This window comes from Theropithecus gelada, chromosome 5 (assembly GCF_003255815.1).
Source record: "Theropithecus gelada isolate Dixy chromosome 5, Tgel_1.0, whole genome shotgun sequence".
Taxonomy (NCBI): domain Eukaryota; kingdom Metazoa; phylum Chordata; class Mammalia; order Primates; family Cercopithecidae; genus Theropithecus; species Theropithecus gelada.
Window position 1 is genome coordinate 126,148,997 of NC_037672.1, and position 24,233 is coordinate 126,173,229.

Consider the following 24,233-nt stretch of genomic DNA (forward strand, 5'->3'; position numbering starts at 1 on the left):
CACAATGAGATACCATCTCACACCAGTTAGAATGGCAGTCATTAAAAAGTCAGGAAACAACAGGTGCTGGAGAGGATGTGGAGAAATAGGAACACTTTTACACTGTTGGTGGGATTGTAAACTAGTTCAACCATTATGGAAAACAGTATGGCGATTCCTCAAGGATCTAGAACTCGATGTACCATATGACCCAGCCATCCCATTACTGGGGATATACCCAAAGGATTATAAACATGCTGCTATAAAGACACATGCACACGTATGTTTATTGCGGCACTATTCACAATAGCAAAGACTTGGAATCAACCCAAATGTCCATTAGTGACAGACTGGATTAAGAAAATGTGGCACATATACATCATGGAATACTCTGCAGCTATAAAAAAGGATGAGTTTGTGTCCTTTGTAGGGACATGGATGCAGCTGGAAATCATCATTCTTAGCAAACTATCACAAGAACAGAAAACCAAGCACCGCATGTTCTCACTCATAGGTGGGAACTGAACAATGAGATCACTTGGACTCGGGAAGGGGAACATCACACACCGGGGCCTATCATGGGGAGGGGGGAGGGGGGAGGGATTGCACTGGGAGTTATACCTGATGTAAATGACGAGTTGATGGGTGCTGACGAGTTGATGGGTGCTGACGAGTTGATGGGTGCAGCACAGCAACATGGCACAAGTATACATATGTAACAAACCTGCACGTTATGCACATGTACCCTAGACCTTAAAGTATAATAATAATAATTAAAAAAATAATTTTCACCATTACACCTAACAAAGTTTATATAGAAAATCAAGTTTCAAGTTCCAGCTTAAAATACAAGAAATAAATATCAAACTCCTGTTGCTTTGTTTTTCCAGTGTCATAAAAAGACTCAATAAAGTATGTTCCTTTAACACAACTCCTGGCAATTTTATGACACCCACTGTAAGGACTTTAGGACTTTATCTTGAAAAATAAAACTAAAAAGTAAGTACTACTTGTATTTCCCAAGTTGACCATGACTTTTCATATCTCCATGACTTTCACTATATTTGACACAGAGAGTTGAAATCATGTTGGAAGATAAGTGGGTAGGAGGGAAGGAAAAAGAGGAAGAACATAGCTGTTTCATTCACTCAACAAATATTTATCAAATGCCTACTGACCAAACTGTTTTAGGTATCTGGAAAACACGGCTAAACAAAAAGGAGAAACACAAATTTATAAAAGATTTCTGTTGCTAGCAGCAACAACTAAGTTACAGCGATAAGATACATGAGCTAGCACTCCTGGATCCCACATACCCATTGATAATGGTTTCCTTCTACTTCTTCCTTTACTATAAAACATACAGAAAACAAACTAAAAACAAAAATTCTCTTCAACATTTTTTCAGAAACTGAAATAATATATCTGAAGTAAAGAACCCTCTAGGGATGCACTACATATGGTCAAGGATATGGGCATTATTGCTAGAAAGCAGATTAATCTCCTTCTCATGCTGTCATATCATCTCCTCTCTTACTATTGCAAAACATGCAGTGAAAAGCAAGGTCCATGGGGATGGGAGTCTGGAAACAGCAACATGTTCTGAAGACATGGAGGATGGCAGAGGACTCCTATGCAGTAAGAGTATGTTACCACTAAAGAGATAGGGAACAAGATTTGGTTGCAAGACAACAAGAATAGCACACATAAGAGAAGAATAGTTAGCTTCAGAAAAGTAAAGCAGTTATAATTCTTCCAAAGAGGACACTCTTGTAAAGGAAGATTTGTCCCTACTAGGTCTGCTACTCTTGAGCTTTAATTAGTATAATCAGAATGCATAATGCAGGTGCATCTGAAAGGCTAGAATCACCATTATGCTATCTGTTAAAACCATCTTTCATAATCAAGTCAACCATAGCTTTCCACAGATACGATGCACTACCATGCCCAGAGTCATCTGCGGTTTTAAAATAAATTTTTTTTTACTCTTTTGTTCAGGCCTATTCCACAAGACACTAAACAGAAGCAAAAATCTTAAGATTCTGAGCAAAATTTAAAAGCTGTTGGAATATGAAAGATTTTCTATCACTTAAATTATTACAATTATTAAGCATGCATAAAAATTATACATTATAATAAAAATAATATGGTTATAACAGTAAATAGTGAATGGATAGCTTCAAGACTCTGTGGACTGAATCTGGTCTTTGGAAATAAAAGCATAGAGCAGTCAGCTAAATATTGAATATATATTAAAAAAATCTATAAGAATAAGTATTCAAGCCAACCAAATAAACTATTCCTTTTTCATACTAAAAACAAGATCTTCACTTTTAATACCTTGAAAACAATTTTAGTTCTGCATTAGTCCATTCTTGTAGTGCTATAAGGAAATACATAAGACTAGGTGATTTACAAAAAGAGGCTTAATCGGCTAATTGTTCCACAAGCTGTACAGGAATCCTGGCTAGAGAGACCTCAGGAAACTTTCAGAATGCAGAAGGTGAAGGGAAAGCAGGCACGTCTTACATGACTGGAGCAGGAGGAAGAGAGAAAAGGGGGAGGTACTACCCATTTATAAACAAGCAGATTTCATGAGATCTCACTCACTATCACGAGAACAGCAAGGAGAAAATTCACCCCCAGGATCCAATCACCTCCCACAAGGGCTCTCCTCCAACACTGGAGATTACAATTTGACATGAGATTTGGGCGGGGACACAAATCCAAAGTGTATCGCTCCACCCTCGGCCCTTCCCAAATCTCATATCCCTTCTCAACAGTGCCCCAAGTCTTAACTCATTTCAGCACTAACTCAAAAGTCCACAGTCCAAAGTCTCATCTGAGACAAGGCAAGACCTTTCTGCCTATGACCCTGTAAAATAAAAAACAAGTTAGTTACTTCCAAGATACAACGAAGGTATAGAATTGGGTAAATACTCCCTTTCCAAAAGGGAGACAGTGATCAAAAGACAGGGTCTACAGGCCCTAGGGCATGTCCAAAATCCAGAAGGGCAGTCATTAAATCTTAGGGGCCCAAAATAATTTCCTTTGACCCCATGTCTCACATCTAGGCAACACTGATGTAAGGGGTGGGCTCCCACAGCCTTGGGCAGCTCTGCCCCTGTTGCCCTGCAGGGGTACTTTCCCTGCAGCTGCTTTCACAGTCTGGCATTGAGTGCCTAAGGCTTTTCCAGGCATATACTGCAAGTTGGTGGACCTACCATTCTTTGGTCTGGAGGATGGTAGCTCCCTTCTCACAGCCCCACTAGTCAGTGTCCAGTGTGTGGATTCTGTGTGGGGGCTCCAGCCCTACATTTCCTCTCTGCACTGCCCTAGCAGAGGTTCTCCATGAGGGCTGTACCCCTGCAGCAGGCTTCTGTGTGGACATCCAGGCATTTCCATATATCCTCTGAAATCCAGGCAGAAGTTTCCAGGCCTCAACTCTTGTCCTCTGCGACCCACAGGCTTAATACCATGTGGAAGCTGCCAAGACTTATGGGTTCCACCCTCTGGAGCAGTTGACTGAGATGTTATCTGGGACCCTTTTAGCCACAGCTGGAGCTGAAGCAGCTGAGACACAGGGAGCAATGTCCTGAGGCTGTGCAGGGCAGTGGGGCCCTGGGCCTGCCCCACAAAACCATTCTTCCCTCCTATGGCTGCAGGCCTGTGATGGTAGGGGCTGTGGTGAATGGCCCCAAAATGCTTTGAGGCATCTTCCTCATTGTCTTAGGCATTCAGCTCCTCTTTTTTATTTTTATTTTTTAATATTTTATTATACTTTTGCAAATTTCTACAGCCAGCTTCAATTTCTCCCCAGAAAATGAGTTTTTCTTTTCTATCACATGGTCAGGCTGTAAACTTTCCAAACTATTATGCTCTACTTCCCTTTTAAATATAAGTTCCAGTTTCAGACCATCTCTTTGCAAACACATATGTGTTTTAAAGTTCCACAGATCCCTAGAGCAGGGGCACAAAGCTGCCAGTCTCTTTCTACAACATGGCAAGAGTGACCTTTACCCTAGTTCCCAGTAAGTTCCTCTTCTCCATCTAAGACCTCCTCAGCCTAGACATTACTATACATATCACTATGAGCATTTGGGTCACAACCATTCAACAAGTCTCTTGGAAATTCCAAGCTTTCCTTCATCTTCCTGTCTTCTTCTGGGCCCTCCAAACTGTTCCAACCTCTGCCCATTATGCAGTTCCAAAGTCGCTTCCACATTTTCAGGTATCTTTATACCAATGTCCATTCACTGGTACAAAGTTTCTATATCAATCCAATCTCACAATACTATAAACATCTGAGACTGGGTAATTTATAAAGAAAAAAGATTTAGTTGGCTCATGGTTCTGTGGTGCCAGATGAGTTGGTCTCCCTTGTATGAGACACCTATGGGGAGCCATGGGGAGCCTCTGAGGAGAAGAGTCTCCTTATTGCCTTCATATCTTTATGCCCTGAGAGCATAATAGCTCAGCGGCATTCCACAGGTTGCTCAGGGAGATAACACTCCCTTGAAGCAGTGGAGTATAATCAAACATCTTGGCTCCTCCTGAGACCCACTCCCACTTGTTTCAATCCCTATAAGTTAAAGATCTTAAGTAGTTTAGACACACACCTTTGCTCAAGGAAATTCACAGAAACCTGCCACTGCTATATATCTTATTGAATGACTCACGAGTACTCCTTCATTGATTAATCCTTTTCCTCATCGCTTCCTACCCCTCCCATCTGCCCTAAGAACAAAGATCTTGTAAACTAATAAATTAGGCGGAGAAGAGCTCTGGGCCATGAGCAAGCCTCCAATGTTCCGGTCCCCTGAACCCACCTTTTAAATGCTTATTCTGACTCTTTCTAACTCCTTTGTCTCCGCTGGACTCAGGGTACCTGCCAGGTGGTGTGGGGCTGGTTTCCCCAACAGAGGCTGTACAGGAAGCATGGCTGGGGAAGCCTCAGGAAATGTTCAATCATGGTGGAAGATGAAGGGGAAGCAGGAATGTCTTACATGGCCAGAGCAGGAGGAAGAGAGAGAATGGGGAGATGTTACACACTTAAGACCACCAGATCTCATGAGAACTCACTCACTATCATGAGAAGGGAAAGGGGGAAATTTGCACCCATGATCCAATCACCTTCCACCAGGCCCCCTCCTCCAACATTTGAGGTTACAATTCCATATGAGATTTGGGTGGGGACACAGATCCAAACCAAATTAAGTTCTAATTATAAAATGCATTTATGTAAAAGCAAAACACTCCTATTTGCTTCTATAGAGAGTCACCACTAACCTATGAGTCATTACCTTCCTTTAAATATTCTGTAATGCAAAGTCTACCAATAATTATACCTTTCTGGCTAAAGAATTTTTTAAACACAATATTTAAATAAGAAGATATGACAACCAAAGAAAAAAGACATTTTCAAAAAACCATATATTATTTACAATTTGCATTAGTTTATGCTTCTGTCATAATTTATGAGAATGCACAGAATTAAAACACAGAACTAAATGTATATTGAGAAACAATTTTAGGATGTTTCAAAATTCGAATGAATTCTCATTTTAGAACTCAGACATTTTATATATCATATATAATATATAAGCTCCAACTCTGGTTGGGGGAAAAGGGCAATTTCTATTGACAAAAGATTTACTTTCATTAAGCAAAAACAAGCTTTCCCATTACAGGAGTCAAAGTTGTAAGCCAAGTTTCAAAGTGCTGTAGGCAACTTCACATGAGAATATTCCCAAGTAGAATTTATAATTTACATACCTGTACAGATGAATATTTAGAAAAATTTTCCATTTGATACCGCCTAAAATCTTCATTTAGTCTTTGATCTGAAACAAGGGGGAGAACAGATTTCAGTTCATTGAGTAATGTTCAATTCTTTAAAACTAGAAATACAGTAATCATTTGATGTATCTGATGCAAAACGGGCTAGTCCGCACTGCTTCTCAAGAGAATATGAATCATCAATTTCAATACACCATTTTAAAACTTGAAAATAGGCCCTTTTCTATATCTAAGCCAACTAATCACTGCCAAAGTCAAAAAAAAATAACATCTGCAAAGAACTACCTTTTCTGATTTCATAAACATGAATTCTCAGTCTCTGCTGGCGTGCTCTTCGGGTTAATGAAAGTAAAATATATTCTCCACATCTTATTCCTGCTACAAAAATTGAGAAGCATTGGGAAGATAAGCTATAGTCATATCTTTTAGAATTCTTAAAACCAATTGAAATTTTGAAACTCTTCCAGGACAAACCTCCACCTTGAGGAGAAATTGCAGGACAAAGAATCCAAATTAAACAGGAATGGGTAAGAGACAATGGGGGAAGACCTTTATTCACCAGAATAAAGGTAAGAGGTCCCGGTAATAACAAGGCCAGCCCAGGCCTGGTGGCTCATGCCTGTAATCCTAGCATTTTGGGAGACTAAGGCAGGTGGATCACTTGAGGTCGGGAGTTCGAGACCACCCTGGCCAACATGGCAAAACCCCATCTCTACTAAAACTACAAAAATCAGCCGAGTGTAGTGGCACATGCCTGTAATCCCAGCTACTTGGGAGGCTGAGGCAGGAGAATCACTTGTACCTGGGAGGCAGAGGTTGTAGTGAGGCAAGACCGCACCACTGCACCCCAGCCTGGGTGACAGAGTGAGACTCTAAAAAAAAAAAAAAGAAGAAGAAAAGAGAAAGAAAAAAAGAGAAATAACAAGACCATATTTTTATTTACATCAAGAAAAGTAACATACATACAACATAGTACCCAATAAATTTGCAATCACACATTCTTTTCAAGATCACACAGAACATTTAATGTTGATTATTTACTGGTAACAGAAAGTCTCGATAATGTTCAAAGGGCTGAAACCAAAGACAGTATGTTACCTTACAACAGCACAATAAAGTTGGTATCAAGAACCAAAAACAACAACAACAACAACAAAAAAGGAAAATCCTCTATATCCTCTATATGTTTGGAAGTTCAGAAATCACTTTTGGCCAGGCATGGTAGCTCATGCCTGTTATCTCACTGCTTTGGCAGGCCAAAGCAGGAAATCACTTGAGCCTAGGAGTTTGAGGCTACAGTGAGCTGTGATTGCACTACGCTCCAGCCTGGGCAACAGAGCAAGACTCTATCTCAAAAAAGAAAAAAAAAAAAGAAGAAGAAGAAGAAGAAAGATCTCAGGAGGAATTACAAAATAAATTTTAAAGTATTTTGAAGTGAACAAGAGTGAAAATGTGATACCTCAAAACTTTCTTAAAAATCTGTAGCTTTAATTGCACATACTAGAGAAAAAGTCTGAAGTTACAAATGCATTCCAAGAATTTAGAAAAACAGCACCAAATTAAATTCAAAGAAAGCCAAGTGGAGTAAATAAAGATAAGCCCAGAAAATAAAGAAATTGAAAATAAACTAGCATAAAATGATAAAAACTATGTTCATCTCAAAGTTATTTTTAAAGAACATCTGATGAAATTCAAGATATATTCATAATAAAGCCTTAGCAAAGTAAGACTATAAGGGAACACTGTTATTATAATGAATGCTTATGTAAAATACACAACAAACATCATACTTATGAGTAAAAATGTTGAAAACTTTCCCCCGAATTAGGAATCACATAAGGATAAATTCTTATGACATTTACTCAACACTCTATTGGAGGTCAAAGTTAATGCAGTAAAACAAGTAAAAGATCTAAAAGGTATAAAGGCTGGAAAGGATGAAACAACTGTCATTATTCATAGTTATAAGTGCATATGTGATTAATCCAAAAAAACCACAGATACATTCTTAAAAATCAATCATTAAGATTACAAAGTTGTTAGATACAAGGTCAATATATAAAAATTAATTATATTTCTAGATACTGGCAACATAAAGTTAGAAAACAGTAAAAGATGCTATTTATAGTACCATAAAAAAAATCAATGCCTAGGAATAAATACAATAGAAGATGTTTAAGACTCCTACACAGAAAACTATGGAGTGTTTCTCTGGAAAAAACTTTAAAATTCATATGAAACCAAAAAAGAGACTGAATAGCCAAAGCAATTCTAAGCAAAAAGAACAAACCTGGAGGTATCATGTTTCCTGACTTCGAACTACACTACAGGGCCACAGTAACCAAAACAGCATGGTACTGGTGCAAAAAACAGACACATAGGCCAATGGAACAAAATAGTGAACACAGAATTACAGCCACATACCTACAACTATCTGATCTTCAACAAACCTGACAAAAACAAGCAATTGGGAAAGAATTCCCTACTTTAAATGGTGCTTGGATAACTGGCAAGCCATATGAAAAAAGACTGAAACTGGACTCCTTGCTTACACAATATATAAATAATAACTCAAGACGTATTAAAGACTTAAATGTAAAACCCCAAACTATAAAAACCCCAGAAGACAACCTAGGCAACACCATCTGGACATAGGAGTAGGCAAAGGTTTCATGGCAAAAATGCCAAAAGCAATTGCAACAAAAGCAAACACTGACAAATGGAAACCAATTAAAATTAGGAGCTTTGGCATAGCAAAGGAAACTATCTACAGAGTGAACAAGCTGCAGAGTGGGAGAAAATTTCTGCAAACTGTGCATCTGACAAAGGTCTAATATTCAGCATCTATAAGGAACTTAAATTTACAAGAAAAAATACCATTAAAAAGTGGGCAAAGCTCATGAACAGACACCTTTTAAAAGAAGACATATATATGGTCAGCAAGCATACGAAAAAAAGCTCAACATCACTGATCACTAGAGAAATGTAAATCAAAACCACAGTGAGATACTATCTCACACCAGTTAGAATGGTTATTATTAAAAAGTCAAAAAATAACAGATGCTGGTGAAGTTGCGGAGGAAAAGGAACATTTATACATTTTGGTGGGAGCGGAAATTAGTTCAACCATTGTGGAAGACAGTGTGGTAATTCCTCAAACACCTAAAAACAGAAATACCATTCAACCCTTTAATCCCATTACTGAGTATACATCCAAAGGAATATAAATCATTCCACCACAAAGACACATGAGCATGTATGTCCATTGCAACACTATTCACAAGAGTAAAGACATGAAACCAACCTTAATGCCCATCAATGGTGGACTGGTTAAAGAAAATGTGGTACATGTATACCATGGAATACTATGCAGCCATAAAGAACAACGAGATCATGTCCTTTGCAGGAATATGGATGGAGCTGGAGGCCATTATCCTTAGCAAACTAATGCAGGAACAGAAAACCAAATACGGCATGTTCTCAATTATAAGTGGGAACTAAATGATGAGAACACATGGAGGGGACCAACACACACTGTGGCCTATTGGAGGGTGAAGGGTGGGAGAAGGGAGAGGATCAGGACAAGTAACTAATGGGTATTAGGCTTAATACCTGGGTGACAAAATAATCTGTACAACAAACACCCATGACACAAGTTTACCTATATACCAACCCTGCACATGCACCCGTGAACTTAAAATAAAAGCTAAATTTTAAAAAAAGAAAAACTATTAATCACAATACAAACCTCTTTTTTTCCCTGAGTTTTCAAATAAGAAAAAAACTAGATCTGCGTCCTCAGTAATTAAATAGGGTAAGAAGTAAATTATGTATTAATAATGAGGGAAACACTTTCAATCTTCATAGATTGACTATAATCTGAAGAAAATTTTACTGTAACTTAAATTCTGTTATTTCCTTCATTCTACAAGTACTTATCTCACTTATTTACTTTGCATTTCCTGAATATATGAAGATGCTGGTGCATGTATGTATATATATACACACACATATACACATTCATTGAGTTTCAATTTGCTAATATTTTATTTTGGATTTTAGTTCCAACATGCATAAGTGAAACAGGTCTATAGTTTTCCTTTCTTGCAAGTATGCTTTTTGTGTAGTAGTTAAGAAAAGAGACACTGAAACTAGACTGCCTGGGTTCAAATCTCAGCTCAGTCACCTACTAGCTCTGTTAACCTTGAATTTGTGAAGGCACTTATCCAGAGGGTTGAGCTATCTATAGGTATCTATAGGTACAGCATTGGGTATGAGAATTGTAAAGGAAAATCAACCAATCATGGCATGAGGTGTTACTGGGCATCAGCTATAGAGAAGCAGGGGCATAATCACATTAAGATTACTGACAAGAGCAGAAGGACTAATGGGTAATGGTTACAGCCTGTAAAAGACACCAGTAAAAATAAACTAGGAAGCAGTCAAGGAAGTAAAGAAAATGAAGGGCTCAAAGGATAGAGGTCTGAGGAGGTCAAAGAACAGTTATAGTAGGAGTAACATACTTGAGTTTAAGACATCAAAAAGTAGGATAACTTGAATAGGACTTCTGCTTATACTCAAGAAGAAATACCATGGACCACTTTTCTGCCTGACACATGAAAAAGCAAGAAAATAAATCATCAATGTCTTACAGTACACTAGACATCAGACAATGATAATCAGAGACATGAAACAAATGAGGTAAGCCCTATGACTGCCCCACCTTAATGACTTAAGAGACTTTCCACGGCCATGATACGGGGGGAGGAAATGCAAGTGGAGATCACTGGACTCTTATTAAGAGGTGGAGCTGAGAAGTAGTGGAGATTAAGCGAACTAGAATTGGCAGGACAAAGTATAGAAGACTGCACAAAGAAAGAACCCTAGGGAATGTGAGACCTGTAGAGGTTCTTCTCGAGTACAATACAGAGTACTGAATAGCTCTTTATTAATTAAAGAAATTAAGTTTGTATTTTAAAACTTTTTCACAAAGAAAACTTCAGGTCCAGTTGGCTTCACTGGTGAATTCTATCAAATATTTAAGGAAGAAATAACACCATTTTATACAAACTCTTACAGAAAGTTGAAGAGTACAAAATATTTTCCAAGTAATTCTATGAGGCTGGCATTACCTGAGATTAAAACCAGACAAAAATATTGGGAAGCAGGGGAAAAAAAGGCACTTTAAGAGGCTGAAGTGGGAGGATTGCCTAAAACCAAGAGTTCAAGATCAGCCTGGGTGACAAAGGGAGACCTGGTTTCTACAAAAAAATAAAAATAAAAATATTAGCCAGGTGCAGTGGCACATGCCTATAGTCCTAGCTACTGAGGAGGCTGAGGCAGGTGGAAGGCTTCAGCCTAGGAGTTCCAGGTTGTAGTGAGCTACAAGTGTACCACGAAACTCCAGCCTGGGTGACAGTGAGATCCTTGCGCAAGAAAGAAAAAAAAGGTGGGGGGCGGGGGAGAAAAAAAGAAAAGAAAAAAAGCTTCATAGGTTGGGCATGATAGCTCACGCCTATAATCCTAGCACTTTGGGAGACAAGAGGATCACTTGAGCCCAGGAGTTCAAGACCAGCCTGGGTAACAAAGGAAGACCCCGCTTCTACAAAAAAATAAAAATAAAAATATTAGCCAGGTGCAGTGGCACATGCCTGTAGTCCCAGCTAATCAGGAGGCTGAGGCAGGTGGAGGGCTTCAGCCTAGGAATTCCAGATTGTAGTGCGCTACAAGTGTACCACTAAACTCCAGCCTGGGTGACAGTGAGACCCTTGAGCAATTAAAAAAAAAGGAAGAAAAAAAGAAAAGCAAAAAAGGTTCATAGGTTGGGCATGATAGCTCATGCCTATAATCCTAGAACTTTGGGAGGCAAGAGGATCACTTGAGCCCAGGAGTTCAAGACCAGCCTAGGAAACATAAGGAGACCCTATCTCTACAAAAAGAAAAAAAAAATAGCCAGATATGGTGGCATGTGCCTGCAGTCCCAGTTACTCAAGAGGCTGAGGCAAAAGGATCGCTTGAGCCCAGGAGGTTGAGGCTGCAAAGAGCCATGACTGTGCCATTGCACTCCAGCCTGGGTAACAGAGGAAGATCCTGTCCCAAAAAGAAAAAAAAGCTTCTGAACACACTAAAATTTTAAGCAAACATTTATAAAATAAAATTCAATAATAATCGAGAAAGGATTATACATCATGAGTAAGTAGAATTTATCCCAGAAAGGCAAGGTGGTTTTAACATTTGAAATTAATCAATGTAATTCACTCTATTAACAAATGAAAAATGAAAAAATATCTGATAATCTCAATGGATGCAGAAACAGCATTTTTAAAAATCCAGCATCCATTTTGATAAAAACTCTCTGCAAATTAAGAATGGAAAGGAACATTCTCAACATAAGAACATCTATGAAAAACCTACAACTAGTATCATACCTAATTCTGAAAGATAAATGCCTTCCCCATAAGATCAGGAACAGGACATGGATGTGTATTCCTACCACTTCTGTTCAACACTGTACCAGAGATTCTAGTCACTGCTATAAGGCAAGGAAAAGAAATAAAAGGCATCCAAATTGAAAAGAAAGAAATAAAACTGTTTTTATTTTCAGATGACAAGACTATCTACATAAAACTACTGATAGACTCTACAAAACTACTAGAGCTAATGAATGAGTTTGGCAAAGCTGTAGAGCAGAATATTAAAAAACATTATTTCTCACCACACATCTACAGCCATCTGATATTTGACAAACATGACACAAACAAGCAATGGGGAAAAGATTCCCTATTTAATAAATGGTGTTGGGAAAACTGGCTAGCCATATTCAGAAAACTGAAACTGGACCACTTCCTTACACCTTATACAAAAATCACCTCAAGATGGATTAAACACTTAAATGTAAGACCTAAAACTATAAAAATCCTAGAAGAAAACCTAGGCAATACCATTCAGGACGTAGGCATAGGCAAAGACTTAATGTCTAAAACACCAAAAGCAACGGCAAAAAAAAGCCAAAACTGACAAATGGAATCTAATTAAACTGAAGAGCTTCTACACAGCAAAAAAAACTATCATCAGAACGAACAGGCAACCTACAGAATGGAAGAAAGTTGTTGTAATCTAGCCATCAGACAAAGGTCTAATATCCACAAAGAAACAAATTTACAACAGAAAAGCAAACAATCCCATCAAAAAGTGGGCAAAGTATATAAACAGACACTTCTCAAAAGAAGATATTTATGCAGCCAACAAACATGAAAAAATGCTCATCATCACTGGTTATTAGAGAAATGCAAATCAAAACGACAATGAGATACCATCTCACGCCAGTTAGAATGGCGATCATTAAAAAGTCAGGAAACAACAGATGCTGGAGAGGATGTGGAGAAATAGGAATGCTTTTACACTGTTGATGCAAGTGTAAATTAGTTCAGCCATTGTGGAAGACAGTGTGACGATTCCTCAAGGATCTAGAACCAGAAATACCATTTGACCCAGCAATCCCATTACTGGGTATATACCCAAAGAATTATAAATCATTCTACTATAAAGACACATGCACACGTATGTTTATTGTGGCACTATTCCCAACAGCAAAGACTTGGAACAAACCCAAATGTCCATCAATGATAGACTGGATAAAGAAAATGTGGCACATATACACCATGGAATATTATGAAGCCATAAAAAAGGATGAGTTCATGTCCTTTGCTGGGACATGGATGAAGCTGGAAACATCATTCTCAGCAAACTATCACAAGAACAGAAAACCAAACATTGCATGTTCTCACTCGTAAGTGGGAGCTGAACAAGGTGAACACGTGGACACAGGGAGGGGAACATCACACACTGGGGCCTGTTGGGGGGTGAGGGACTAAGGGAGGGATAACATTAGCAGAAATACCTAATGTAGGTGACTGGTTAATGGGTGCAGCATACCACCATGGCACATGTATACCTATGTAACAAAACTGCACGTTCTGCACATGTACCCCAGAACTTAAAGTATAATAATAAAAAAGAAATGTTATTTCTACATACTATCAACGAAAAATCAGAAACTGAAAGTAAAAGAATAATACCACTTACAGTAGTATCAAAAATTTCAATACACAGGCATAAATCTAACAAAAGATGTGCAAAACCTAAACATTAAAAACTACAAAGTATAGCTGAGAAAATTTAAAGAGATACATCAATGAGGTAAAAAAGAACCAATTTTACTTTAAAACGTACTATAAAGCTGATATAATTAAGACAGTGGGGTATTGGTGTCCAGATAAGACAAATAAATCAGTGGAAAAGAATAGAGTTCATAAATAGATACATACATATATAAACAACTGCAAAGGAGCAAAAGTAATTCAATGGAGAAAGGGTAGTTTTTCCAATTGGGCATCCAATGCAAAAAAGTGGCCTGGATCCTTACCTCATGCCTTGTATAAAATTTAACTCTATGAACCATAGATGTAAATGTAAAACCTAAAACTATAAAACTCCTAGAAGAAAACATAGAAGAAATCTTTGCAACCTTGGGTTAGGCAATGATTTCTTACATGACACCAAAAGCACAATTCATAAAAGAAAAAATTGACGAATTATTTCATCAAAATTAAAAATGTTTGGGTCCAACACTGTTAAGAGAATGGAAAGAAAAAAATGAGTCCATTACCACTCTGCCAGTGAGTCTCACACCCCACTAATGAATGAATTCTTAGTTCCTTAGATTGATAATACAAGTACCTCTTTGAACAGGTTCCTAAAAACTAACTGATCTTTCCCAGACAGAGGTGGAAGAACAGTACACAGCAAATATGCTACAAGCTTACTCTACTAGTAGCCTGGTTGAGTGTGGAGCTGCCTGTTGTTATGATATGTAAAGCTGAAATAGTAATTATCAGAGGAAATGTCATGTGGGGTTGCCAGTTGAGAAGTACCAAAACAAATGGTCTTGACCTAGGCTCCCAAATTCAAAAGGAACAAAGAGACAATCGAGATCAACAGAAATCAGTGTAGAAAAAGTCAGAGGCAGGTGGAAAGAAGACCATCTATCTTTATCTGGGCTGGTATTTGGGTGGGTCACTTAATGGAATAATCCACCACCTTCAAATGGCATGCAAAATCCAGTTAAAGAAAAAAGCAGAGCAACGCAGACACTCAACTCTCATTCTTATCTCTTCATGCATACGCTACCATTCTAGGCTCCGATTCCCTGAATAAAACCAGTTATTTTAAGCCTTTGAACCATTCCTTCTTCTGCTCCTTCTGCTTGAGATTTCCTTCTTGCACTCCACTTGTCTTCTGTGGAACTATTAAATACCACTCATTTTTCAAAAAATGTTACTATGCTTCAGTTCTCTTTTTTGTTTCCCCCTGGTATTTGGATCTCAGTTTTATCTAAGAATTCTGGCTGGATCATTCTTATGAAATTAATAGTTTCTCACTGCTTCAAGTACTCTCCTGACTCTAGCCAAACTCCTCATCAACCAACTCCTGTCCCACACCACTCTTATGGTGGCCAGTTAGCTGTTCTTATGGGATGGGGATATTCTCACTACAAACCTAAGAAATAATGATAATGTTATTGTGTCATTACAGTGTCATTAATTATTTTAGATAACATATACCATGCACTTAAAATGTGCCAGACACTATGCTCACTGCTTTTTCATCATCTCATTTAAGTCTCACAACTTCAAGAGGATTCTTGTGTTCTTATACTCATTGCACAAATGAGAAAACTGAGGTGCAGAAAAGCTAGGAAACTTGCTCGAGGTCACAGACCTGGAAAGAGGTAGGCTCTGAGCCCAGGCAGACTAAATCTAGAGGCTAACTGAGTTCTTAACCACTGGTCTATAATGCTGCCAAAATGGGACTTACTACCTTTTTCCTAACTTCCCTGTTGCTCAAGCAAAAACGAAGCGTCCTCTACCTCTTTCCTTCAAATCCCCTGATCCCCAACCTCCCTGTGCCCAACTTAGTTTACTTCTTATCTGAATGATGACAGTAGTCAACTAACTGCACTCTGCTATAATGCACATTCCCCACAAAAATCAGACCGGGCCTTCTAAATTACAATTTGATCATGCCACTCTCAACTGAATTCCTATAACCCATGCAGTGGTCCAAACTCCTTAGCACAGAGAAGACAGGGCCCTTCACCATCCAGCCCTTTCTACTCCTTCGACTGCACTTGCCATTTCCCTATATAGATATTCCAATTCAATTTACATCAATATTACATTCAAACCAGCCTTATTGCAAATCTTTAACAAAGCATATTCCTAATGCCCTCAGTGTCGCAAATATTGTTCTACTTGGGATGCCTAGAGTTTTTATATACTAAATTCATATTGGTATTGCACGTTTCAGCCTAATAGCACCTTCCTTGAACATATTTTAATAATAATCGTGTAACAGTTAATATTTAACTATTACATAACAATAAATTAACAATGTATCAGATACTATTCTAAATCCTTTACACATTTTAATATTCATTTAATCATTCCAACAATTCCTGAGACTGTGGCAAAAGAGCCAGCAGTTGCTGCCACTTCAATATACTTTGGAATACATTTCCCTCTCCAAATTAAATTCTTAAGGTAAAAAACTCTCCTGTTTATCTTTGCAGCAGCTGTTCTTCTATGGTGTCTGGTACATAATAGAAACAGGAGTTCAATAAACACCTTTTTAATAAATGGCCAGAGAGCTGGGCCCCTAGGTTTTAAATGCACACTTGGAAACTCTTGCTGGCCATTAGCCTTCTAATCTTCAGAGCACGAGAGGAGCATAACAAACATGTTTAGCGTCTAGCAGAATTCTGTGTAAGCCACAAGTACCACCATACGGTTCTGCTTAAATATACACATATCCTCACGTATACCATCAAGCTTTTTTTTTTCCCTGCAACTAACTTCTTTAAATTTTTACAAATTTAAATGTACCCAACCAGCATTCAAAAAAGATTTGTCGGTCAACGACGACGATATTAAACATTGTATGTGAATATGAAGTCTCAAAAAAACATGGAGCTTACTTTGCTCTCTCAGAAAGTCGATTTCTGTAGCCATTTCGATACAATTTTAGTTTGGAGTTTTCACCACCTTTACCTTCCTCTGAAAGACACAGAGCTTGCAGTGCGGGAAAACAAAACTAAGCCAACGCTCGGTTGGTTGTCAAGCGCCCCAGCGGTGCAATCTGCATCCTACTCACGCGGCATCTACAGCCCCGCCACGCTTCCTTCCCCCGCGCCCCAGACGAGTCCCAGGCCCTGGAGAGAGACTGAAGATTGCTGGGGGCGCGCCAGGTGAATTCTGTTCCACGTTCAACCGAATCCCACCCTGGTGGGAAGAGGACTTGCTCGATACAGGCGTCCCGCGGGTCACTCTGGGTCTCGTCGGGCCACCTAGGAGAGTGCCGCGGGAGCTGGAGGGCAGCCTGAGAGCCGCGTTCTACGCGGAGCGGCGTGGGTTGGAGAAGACGACGCCAACACGGCTGGGAAGCCCCAGGCCAGCAGCGGAAGTCCACTCGGCCCGCCCTGCGACTTTGAAACCGGTGCCCCGAACCACTCCTTGGAGACGGTGACGCCGCTTGCGTCATCACGCGGGCGTTGGCGCTTACGCCATCGCGCGTCCTAGAGTCCTAGCACGCTATTGGCTGGCTGTCAAGCAATAGGAGGAGTCGTGAGAACCTGGGTGACAGCTGAGCCACCGGCTTGGCGCGGCGGGCAAACTGGTGGGACAGTGTCTCCAGGTGGTGGGGCCCAACCTCTTTTTTTTTTTTTTTTTTTTAAAACCCAAAGTGCAAACGTGAGTAGGGCATGAAATACACAGTTTAAATGCCCTCACTATCTTTGGGTTACTAATATACTAAGCCTTTCTGGACTAAGTAAAGGATGCAGGTTCATGCGGCTAGGGGTAGAAGACAGACTTGGGTCTTCAGAATCTCCCACCAAGGCTGTACCTCTGGAGGAGTTCTGTGTTTCGATTTGGTCATCTCAAGAAGGTAAGTACCATCCTGCCAAAGGAGACAACTGTTGTTTAAATATTTAACTGTGTAGTAATAAAGCATGTAGTTAGAAGTATTCAAAAGATCTTGCAAATTCAGCAGCTATTTCTTCAAAGATAAGCTTTTTTCCTCAAATATAAGGAAAGATAAAAGGTACTTTTTTTTTTTTTTGCAAAAAACAAAACGGTAAAACTTACATTTGTGGATAGATTACGATTTTCATTTTTGAAAATTGATTTTATCTGGATTTAAAACGTATTTTTTTTTAATTATTTAACATTGGAGGAAATCTCACCACTAGCAACAAATATGTTAATTTGAAGCTAGCCACTAGTTTTGCGCTTTTAATAAATTGTATTTTTATGGATTGAAGTAAAGTTTCACTAAACAGGCATGTCATAGATGCAGCTTGATTTGGCTTTCTGTTTAACAGCTTAAGAGTTTTGTTGTCCTGTACTCATAATGTCGTATAAAGTAACCTTAGCGATATGTGTTAAGAAATTTTTACAAATGTATTCGAATATGTGCAGTTAGGCATCTGAAGGCCTGACTCAATACTCGCTGTTAATAGAATGAGATGGTCCCTTCCTCTAAAGACTAGCTGTTAAATATGGATGTGTAGCTTAATAATCATTGAAAAGGTCTAATCTAGCTTTGGGTCGTGGATAATTGAACTTGTTCTGATTTTTAGTAGCTATAATGTTTACACGAAAACTTTTTACATAAAGGGAAAATTGAGTGTGCAAGCTCCAACTCGTTTATGGAGTTCAGTATATGACTCCTTCTTCATAAACATCTCACTGACTCTCCGAGGACTTGCTTGTAACTTCTCCCACATTTGAACTTTGTATATTGTCATATTGTATTTCTACTTGGCATCAAATAAATAATTATAGACTTAACTCTATGCTTACACCCAAACTGGATGGAAGCAAATACCTTCTGGCTATAATGATGAGTGGTAGTTACATAAAGTGAGTATCTCAGGTGAAAATTTTTGTGTCTGCACTCGATTTTTTTTAGCTTACATGATCATAATTATGATCGTGATAGTTTTTTGTTTTTGTGTTTGTGGTTACAAGATTTTAGTAGATGAATTTTAATGGAGTATTTTCAACGTAAGTTTCATCATTAGGAAACAAAATTGTTTTCACTTATCCTTAAAGGATCCCCTCTCGTGTTTCTCCTTTTCACACGTCCTGAGTTCTCTATCCACTTCTCCCAAGGTAGGTGCCACCTTAGTACTTATTTCATGCTCCTTCCTGCATTATCTATCATGTTTTGTAGTTTGTCTCCAGGCTCCATCATAATACCTGGAACACAGAATTGATTAAATATCTGATGGAAGGAATGAAAGAATTCAGTAGATGTTCCTGGAAAGTATCTATTAGTATAAATTGAATACAAGGAATGACAAGTGGAAATGTACGTACTCATAGATATTTGTATAGATGGAAAATTAGTGACTTTCACTAACATTAATTCGGTTGATCAATTGACATTGAGCACCCAGTACTATGTGCAAAGTACCATGAAGAATACAAAGTTAGAAGTTTAAGCAAGGGTCAGAATAGATCACACAGCTGGCAAGTGCCTGAGTTGCGATTTGAACTCAGGCAGGATGGTTCTAATTTCACAACTGTTAACCGCCATGAACATGCCTCCCCAGGAGTATAGTATAATCTAATTTATAGCTGCTATAATATAATTTATAGTTTTTGCTTATATAGCCAGTTAGCCTGTAGTTGTATTAAATGAATTATTTCTGTACATGTTCTGTTGTAATCTTAATGCTTTACAGTTGATTTTCAAATTATTGCACGGTATTTTTATTTCTGAATCACCCTTCCTTCTTCTAGGAAACCACTCAAACTTTAGTGGAACGATTAGAAGTCTTCAGATGTTCACCTGTGGCCCTTCAACATTTTTCTTTCCTGGAAAAATCAAGTGTCCCTGCTTCAGTGTTCCAAGCCCCTCCCCCAGAACGTGTAGGAAGCTGGGTGGAGCCTAAAGCCGAGCCCTCTGCGTTGACCTCGGCTAAGAGGAGGAAGCCAGTGTTTTGAGAAAAGCTTCGTGGTCTGTGTTCTTTTGTTATTCCCTCTTCTCTCTGACATTCCTTTCGCGGTCGCCAGGTCTTGTCTTTCGCTTGATCTCTGGAAAACAATGAAAAGTATTTTACTTTTCAGTTGTCTCCTGCTAATTGAGCGTACTCCCACTGTCAGGCTGACTTCCTCGTGTCTTCGTTTCTCTTATAAATGGGCGGGGCCTCGGGGCGGTATGGAAACTGAAAAGAAATGATTATTGTAGAAAAACTAAAAGAAATTTTGTTGAGCAGAGGAATTTGGAAATTTTCCTTGCGGATCATTTGGTTGAGAAAACACCTTTACCATAATTTATTTCTTTTAAACTTTGTGGACCTTTTTTTTTCTTTTCCCGGGTTCTTAATGCTCCAGTGTTCGATCTCCTTTCTCTTCCTTCGTTTCCTTTTAGAGGTCTTTCCAGGTAAAGAGAAAGCAATCAGAATAATTGAAAATTTATTTTTTTGACTTGTTTTAAGAGCAATTTGAAGAATAGGGGTTAAAAGTAGAAACATACAGATTAACAATAAACATTGTATTAAGAAAGTCTAAACAGGCAGGGCGCGGTGGCTTCAGCTTGTAATCCCAGCACTTTGGGAGGCCGAGACGGGCGGATCACAAGGTCAGGAGATCGAGACCATCCTGGCTAACCCGGTGAAACCCGTCTCTACTAAAAAATACAAAAAACTAGCCGGGCGAGGTGGTGGGCGCCTGTAGTCCCAGCTACTCGGGAGGCTGAGGCAGGAGAACGGCGTAAACCCGGGAGGCGGAGCTTGCAGCGAGCTGAGATCCGGCCACTGCACTCCAGCCTGGGCGACAGAGCGAGACTCCGTCTCAAAAAAAAAGTCTAAACAGCCAAACTTGAATTGCAGGACAGTAATCATCTTGATAATATGCATTATGACTTTTCGGAAACGTTCAGCATATATAATATAAAGGGGAGAAGAGGCAGCCGCCATACTCTTAGGAGACCAGCCTTATTTTATTTGTTTATTTATTTATTTTGAGACGGAGTCTTGCTCTGTCACCAGACTGGAGTGCAGTAGCGCTATCTCAGCTCACTGCAACCTCCGCCTCCGGGTTCAAGCGATTCTCCTGCCTCAACCTCCCAAGTAGCTGGAACTACAGGCGCGTGCCACCACACCCAGCTAATTTTTGTACTTTTAGTAGAGACGGGGTTTCACTTTGTTGGCCGGGATGGTCTTGATCTGCTGACCTTGTGATCCGCCCGCCTTGGCCTCCCAAGGTGCTGGGATTACAGGCGTGAGCCACTGCGCTCGACCAAAAAATAATTTTAAACCATTCAGTTGCCTTAAAATAGTAATGCGTGTCTGTCATAGTATAAAATGCAAATAGGTTTTTAAAAAGTGATGAAGTTGAAAGCAAAGCTTCCTCCTTCCCATATCTGCAGGCAGATAATTCCCTTCAGGGAAGCAACCACTGTAACCACCTCGTTTCTTGGTGTTTCCTGAGATAGTGTATGCATCACAAGCATATATGCAAATAAACTTCCTTTTTATTAAATAAATGCACCTTGCTTTTTTTCACTTCACAACGTATTTTAGCATAGATGTTAATTTAGAGCTGCCTTATTCATTTTAGCAGTTATACAGTGTTTCATTGTATGATATAGCATAATTTTTTTTTTACCAGTCCTCTACTGATGGGTATTTAAGTTGCTTCCAACATTTTGTTATTATAAACAATGCTACCACAAATATCCTCAACACTTACGCATTTTGAATATGTGCAGGTATAGTAACTCCTAGAACTAGAATTATTTTTGTCGAAGGATATTTGCATTTTTATTTTGATACTGACATATTGCTCTTCACAGAGGCTGTATCAATTATGCCTCACTAGCAACATTATGATTTTTTCTCAATGCCCTCATTAACACAGCATGTTATCAGACTTTCTGATCCTTGCCAATCTAAGTGAAAAATGGTAATTTATTGTGGTTTTAGTTTGCATTTCTGTCATTGTAAGTGAACATTTTGCATTTTCTCTCTGTGAGCTAACTGGCTGTTCATAATTTTTGGTCACTTTTCTGTTATTTCCTTATGATTTCTAGGAGCTCTTTATGCATCAAAGAAATTAGTTATTTGTATCAAGTATGACTTGCATATACTTTTTTCCAGACTGTCTTTTGATTTTGTTAATGATAGACTTTTGGGGTAAGGGGAACTTGGGAAGGAGGTTTTTGCTTTTATTATATTATTTATTAATTATTAAAAAAAATTTCAACTTCTATTTTATATCCAGGGGATACATGTGCAGGTTTGTTACATGGTTATATTCCATGATGCTGAGATCTGGGGTATGAATGATCCCATCACCTGGGTAGTGAGCATAGTACCCAGTAGTTAGTTTTTCAACTTTTGCCCCTTCCTTCCCATCCCCCTCTAGTAGTCCCCAGTGTCTATTGTTGCCATCTTTATGTCCATGAGTACCTAATGTTTAATTTCCACTTATAAGTGACAATATGTGGTATTTGGTTTTCTGTACTTGCATTAATTTGCTTAGAATAATAGCCTCCAGCTGCATCCATGTTAGTTTTGTTATATTTATGTAGTAAAATGTTTGGGTTTTGGTTTCTATTTTAAAAGGTTTTCTCTACTAATGCAGGGAAAGCCCAGAATTGGGGCTCAGCCCAGGAAGGTTCTTGGCTTCATTCAGGAAAGGGTTCACGAGCAAAAGCAAGTTTATCAGAGCAACAAACTACGGGAAAATGGCTGCTCCATAGACAGAGTAGGAGCAGCAGCTCCCATGAATTGTTGGCTAGTTATATACTTGACAATTCCTTGATTATATGCTAAATAAGGGGTGGGTTATTCATGTATTTTCCAGAAAAGTAGGAAGGGTTCCCAGAACTGAGGGTTTCTCCCTTTTTTAAACCTTATAAGGTAACTTCTAGGAGTTTACAAACATGGCATTTGTAAACTGTCATGCCACTGTTGGGAATTTCTTTTTGCATACTACTGCATTATAATTAATGTGTAATGAGCAGTGAGGGCAACTAGAGATCACTTTTGTTGCCATCTTGGTTTTAGCTGGTTTCTTTTGCTTCATTTTGTTTTGATTAGATTCTGTTTTAATCAGTGGGGCCTTGGTGCTCAGAAAACAGGTCCAGCTTGTCTCCTACCTTACTACTATTAAGATTTTATTTAACTCTCTTTTTATTTCTTGTTTTTATATGATTTTGATTTTTATGCTTAAATCTTTGATTCATCTAAAACTTACTTTGGTATAAAGATCCCACTGAATTAAATTTAGGACTGCAAAATGAAGCAACTGATATTGGAAATGGGGACTTCATTGATTAGTTACATGAGAACCATCCCAAACTGCCGTAGACTTATATATTATTGCCCCAGCACCTGGTATGGTACCTGAAATAAGATGAATACTTAATAAATGCTTGATAAACTAAATTGAAGGGAATTTCTGGGTTTATCATCTTTGTTATTAGCCGTTGTATTGATCTGATATGTAGTGTTAAATGACACTACGTGATGGTCATGATGACGATACCACGAACACAGTAGGTTTCTCCTGCACAAAATCTAGAGGGTTAGATCCAGGGACTAGAAAAGTTATTCACTCAACAAATAAATAGTAAGCATCACTTATAGGCATTCTAGCTGGGTTCAGGGAGTCAAGAAACAAATATGTCATGCCATGTAAGTGCCATGTAAGAATAGAAATAGAGCAGTGTACAGGTTAATAGAGAATGACTAGGAGGGGAGCGCTAGCCCAAGAGGTCAAGGACATTGACATTTTAGTTGTCTTTACTTAATGAGCACAATTTCAAATACAAAGAAATTGAAAGACTGTGGGGGTTAAATCTCAGAAGATTACTGAAGGAGAATCATCTGTCTCTAGTTTATGTTATTTTTAAACTAGACCATTAACTACTGGGCAGGATGGACTATACTTTTTAGGTTAATTTTTATAAATATTATGCATACTTAGATTGACATGAATGTTCTTTAAGCAATATAAAGTTTAAAAAAAAAAAACAAATTTGTCATTGCAATAAGAAACTAAAGTTGTTGGCCGGGCGCGGTGGCTCAAGCCTCTAATCCCAGCACTTTGGGAGGCCGAGGCGGGTGGATCACAAGGTCAGGAGATCGAGACCATCCTGGCTAACATGGTGAAACCCCGTCTCTACTAAAAATACAAAAAACTAGCCGGGCGTGGTGGCGGGCGCCTGTAGTCCCAGCTACTCGGAGGCTGAGGCGGGAGAATGGCGTGAACCTGGGAGGCGGAGCTTGCAGTGAGCCGAGATCGCGCCACTGCACTCCAGCCTGGGTGACACAGCGCGAGACTCCGTCTCAAAAAAAAAAAAAAAAAAAAAAAAAAAAAAAA

General features: G+C 38.8%; 2 protein-coding genes across 5 annotated transcripts in view; one reads left to right on the top strand and one right to left on the bottom strand.

Annotated features, from left to right (window-relative positions):
* SCLT1 (sodium channel and clathrin linker 1) overlaps positions 1-17,369 on the bottom strand; it is a 211,044-nt gene extending 193,675 nt beyond the window's left edge. For both annotated transcript variants that reach the window (XM_025386661.1, XM_025386662.1), the window contains exons 1-2: positions 16,814-17,369; positions 5,755-5,822 (exon numbers count right to left, since the gene is read on the bottom strand). In XM_025386661.1, coding sequence (XP_025242446.1) covers positions 5,755-5,822; positions 16,814-16,847 — 102 coding nt within the window. In that variant the 5' untranslated portion in view covers positions 16,848-17,369. The remainder of the gene's footprint in view (positions 1-5,754; positions 5,823-16,813) is intronic.
* Positions 17,370-17,372: 3 nt separating this feature from the next.
* The window catches only part of C5H4orf33 (chromosome 5 C4orf33 homolog), a 22,048-nt gene continuing 15,187 nt past the window's right edge, over positions 17,373-24,233 (top strand). The window contains exon 1 of one of the 3 annotated variants that reach the window (XM_025386665.1): positions 17,373-17,781. The gene's annotated coding sequence lies outside the window, so the exon portion shown is untranslated. Of the gene's footprint in view, positions 17,782-19,781; positions 19,917-24,233 lie in introns of those variants that run through there. The other 2 variants (XM_025386663.1, XM_025386664.1) reach the window with 2 other exon arrangements.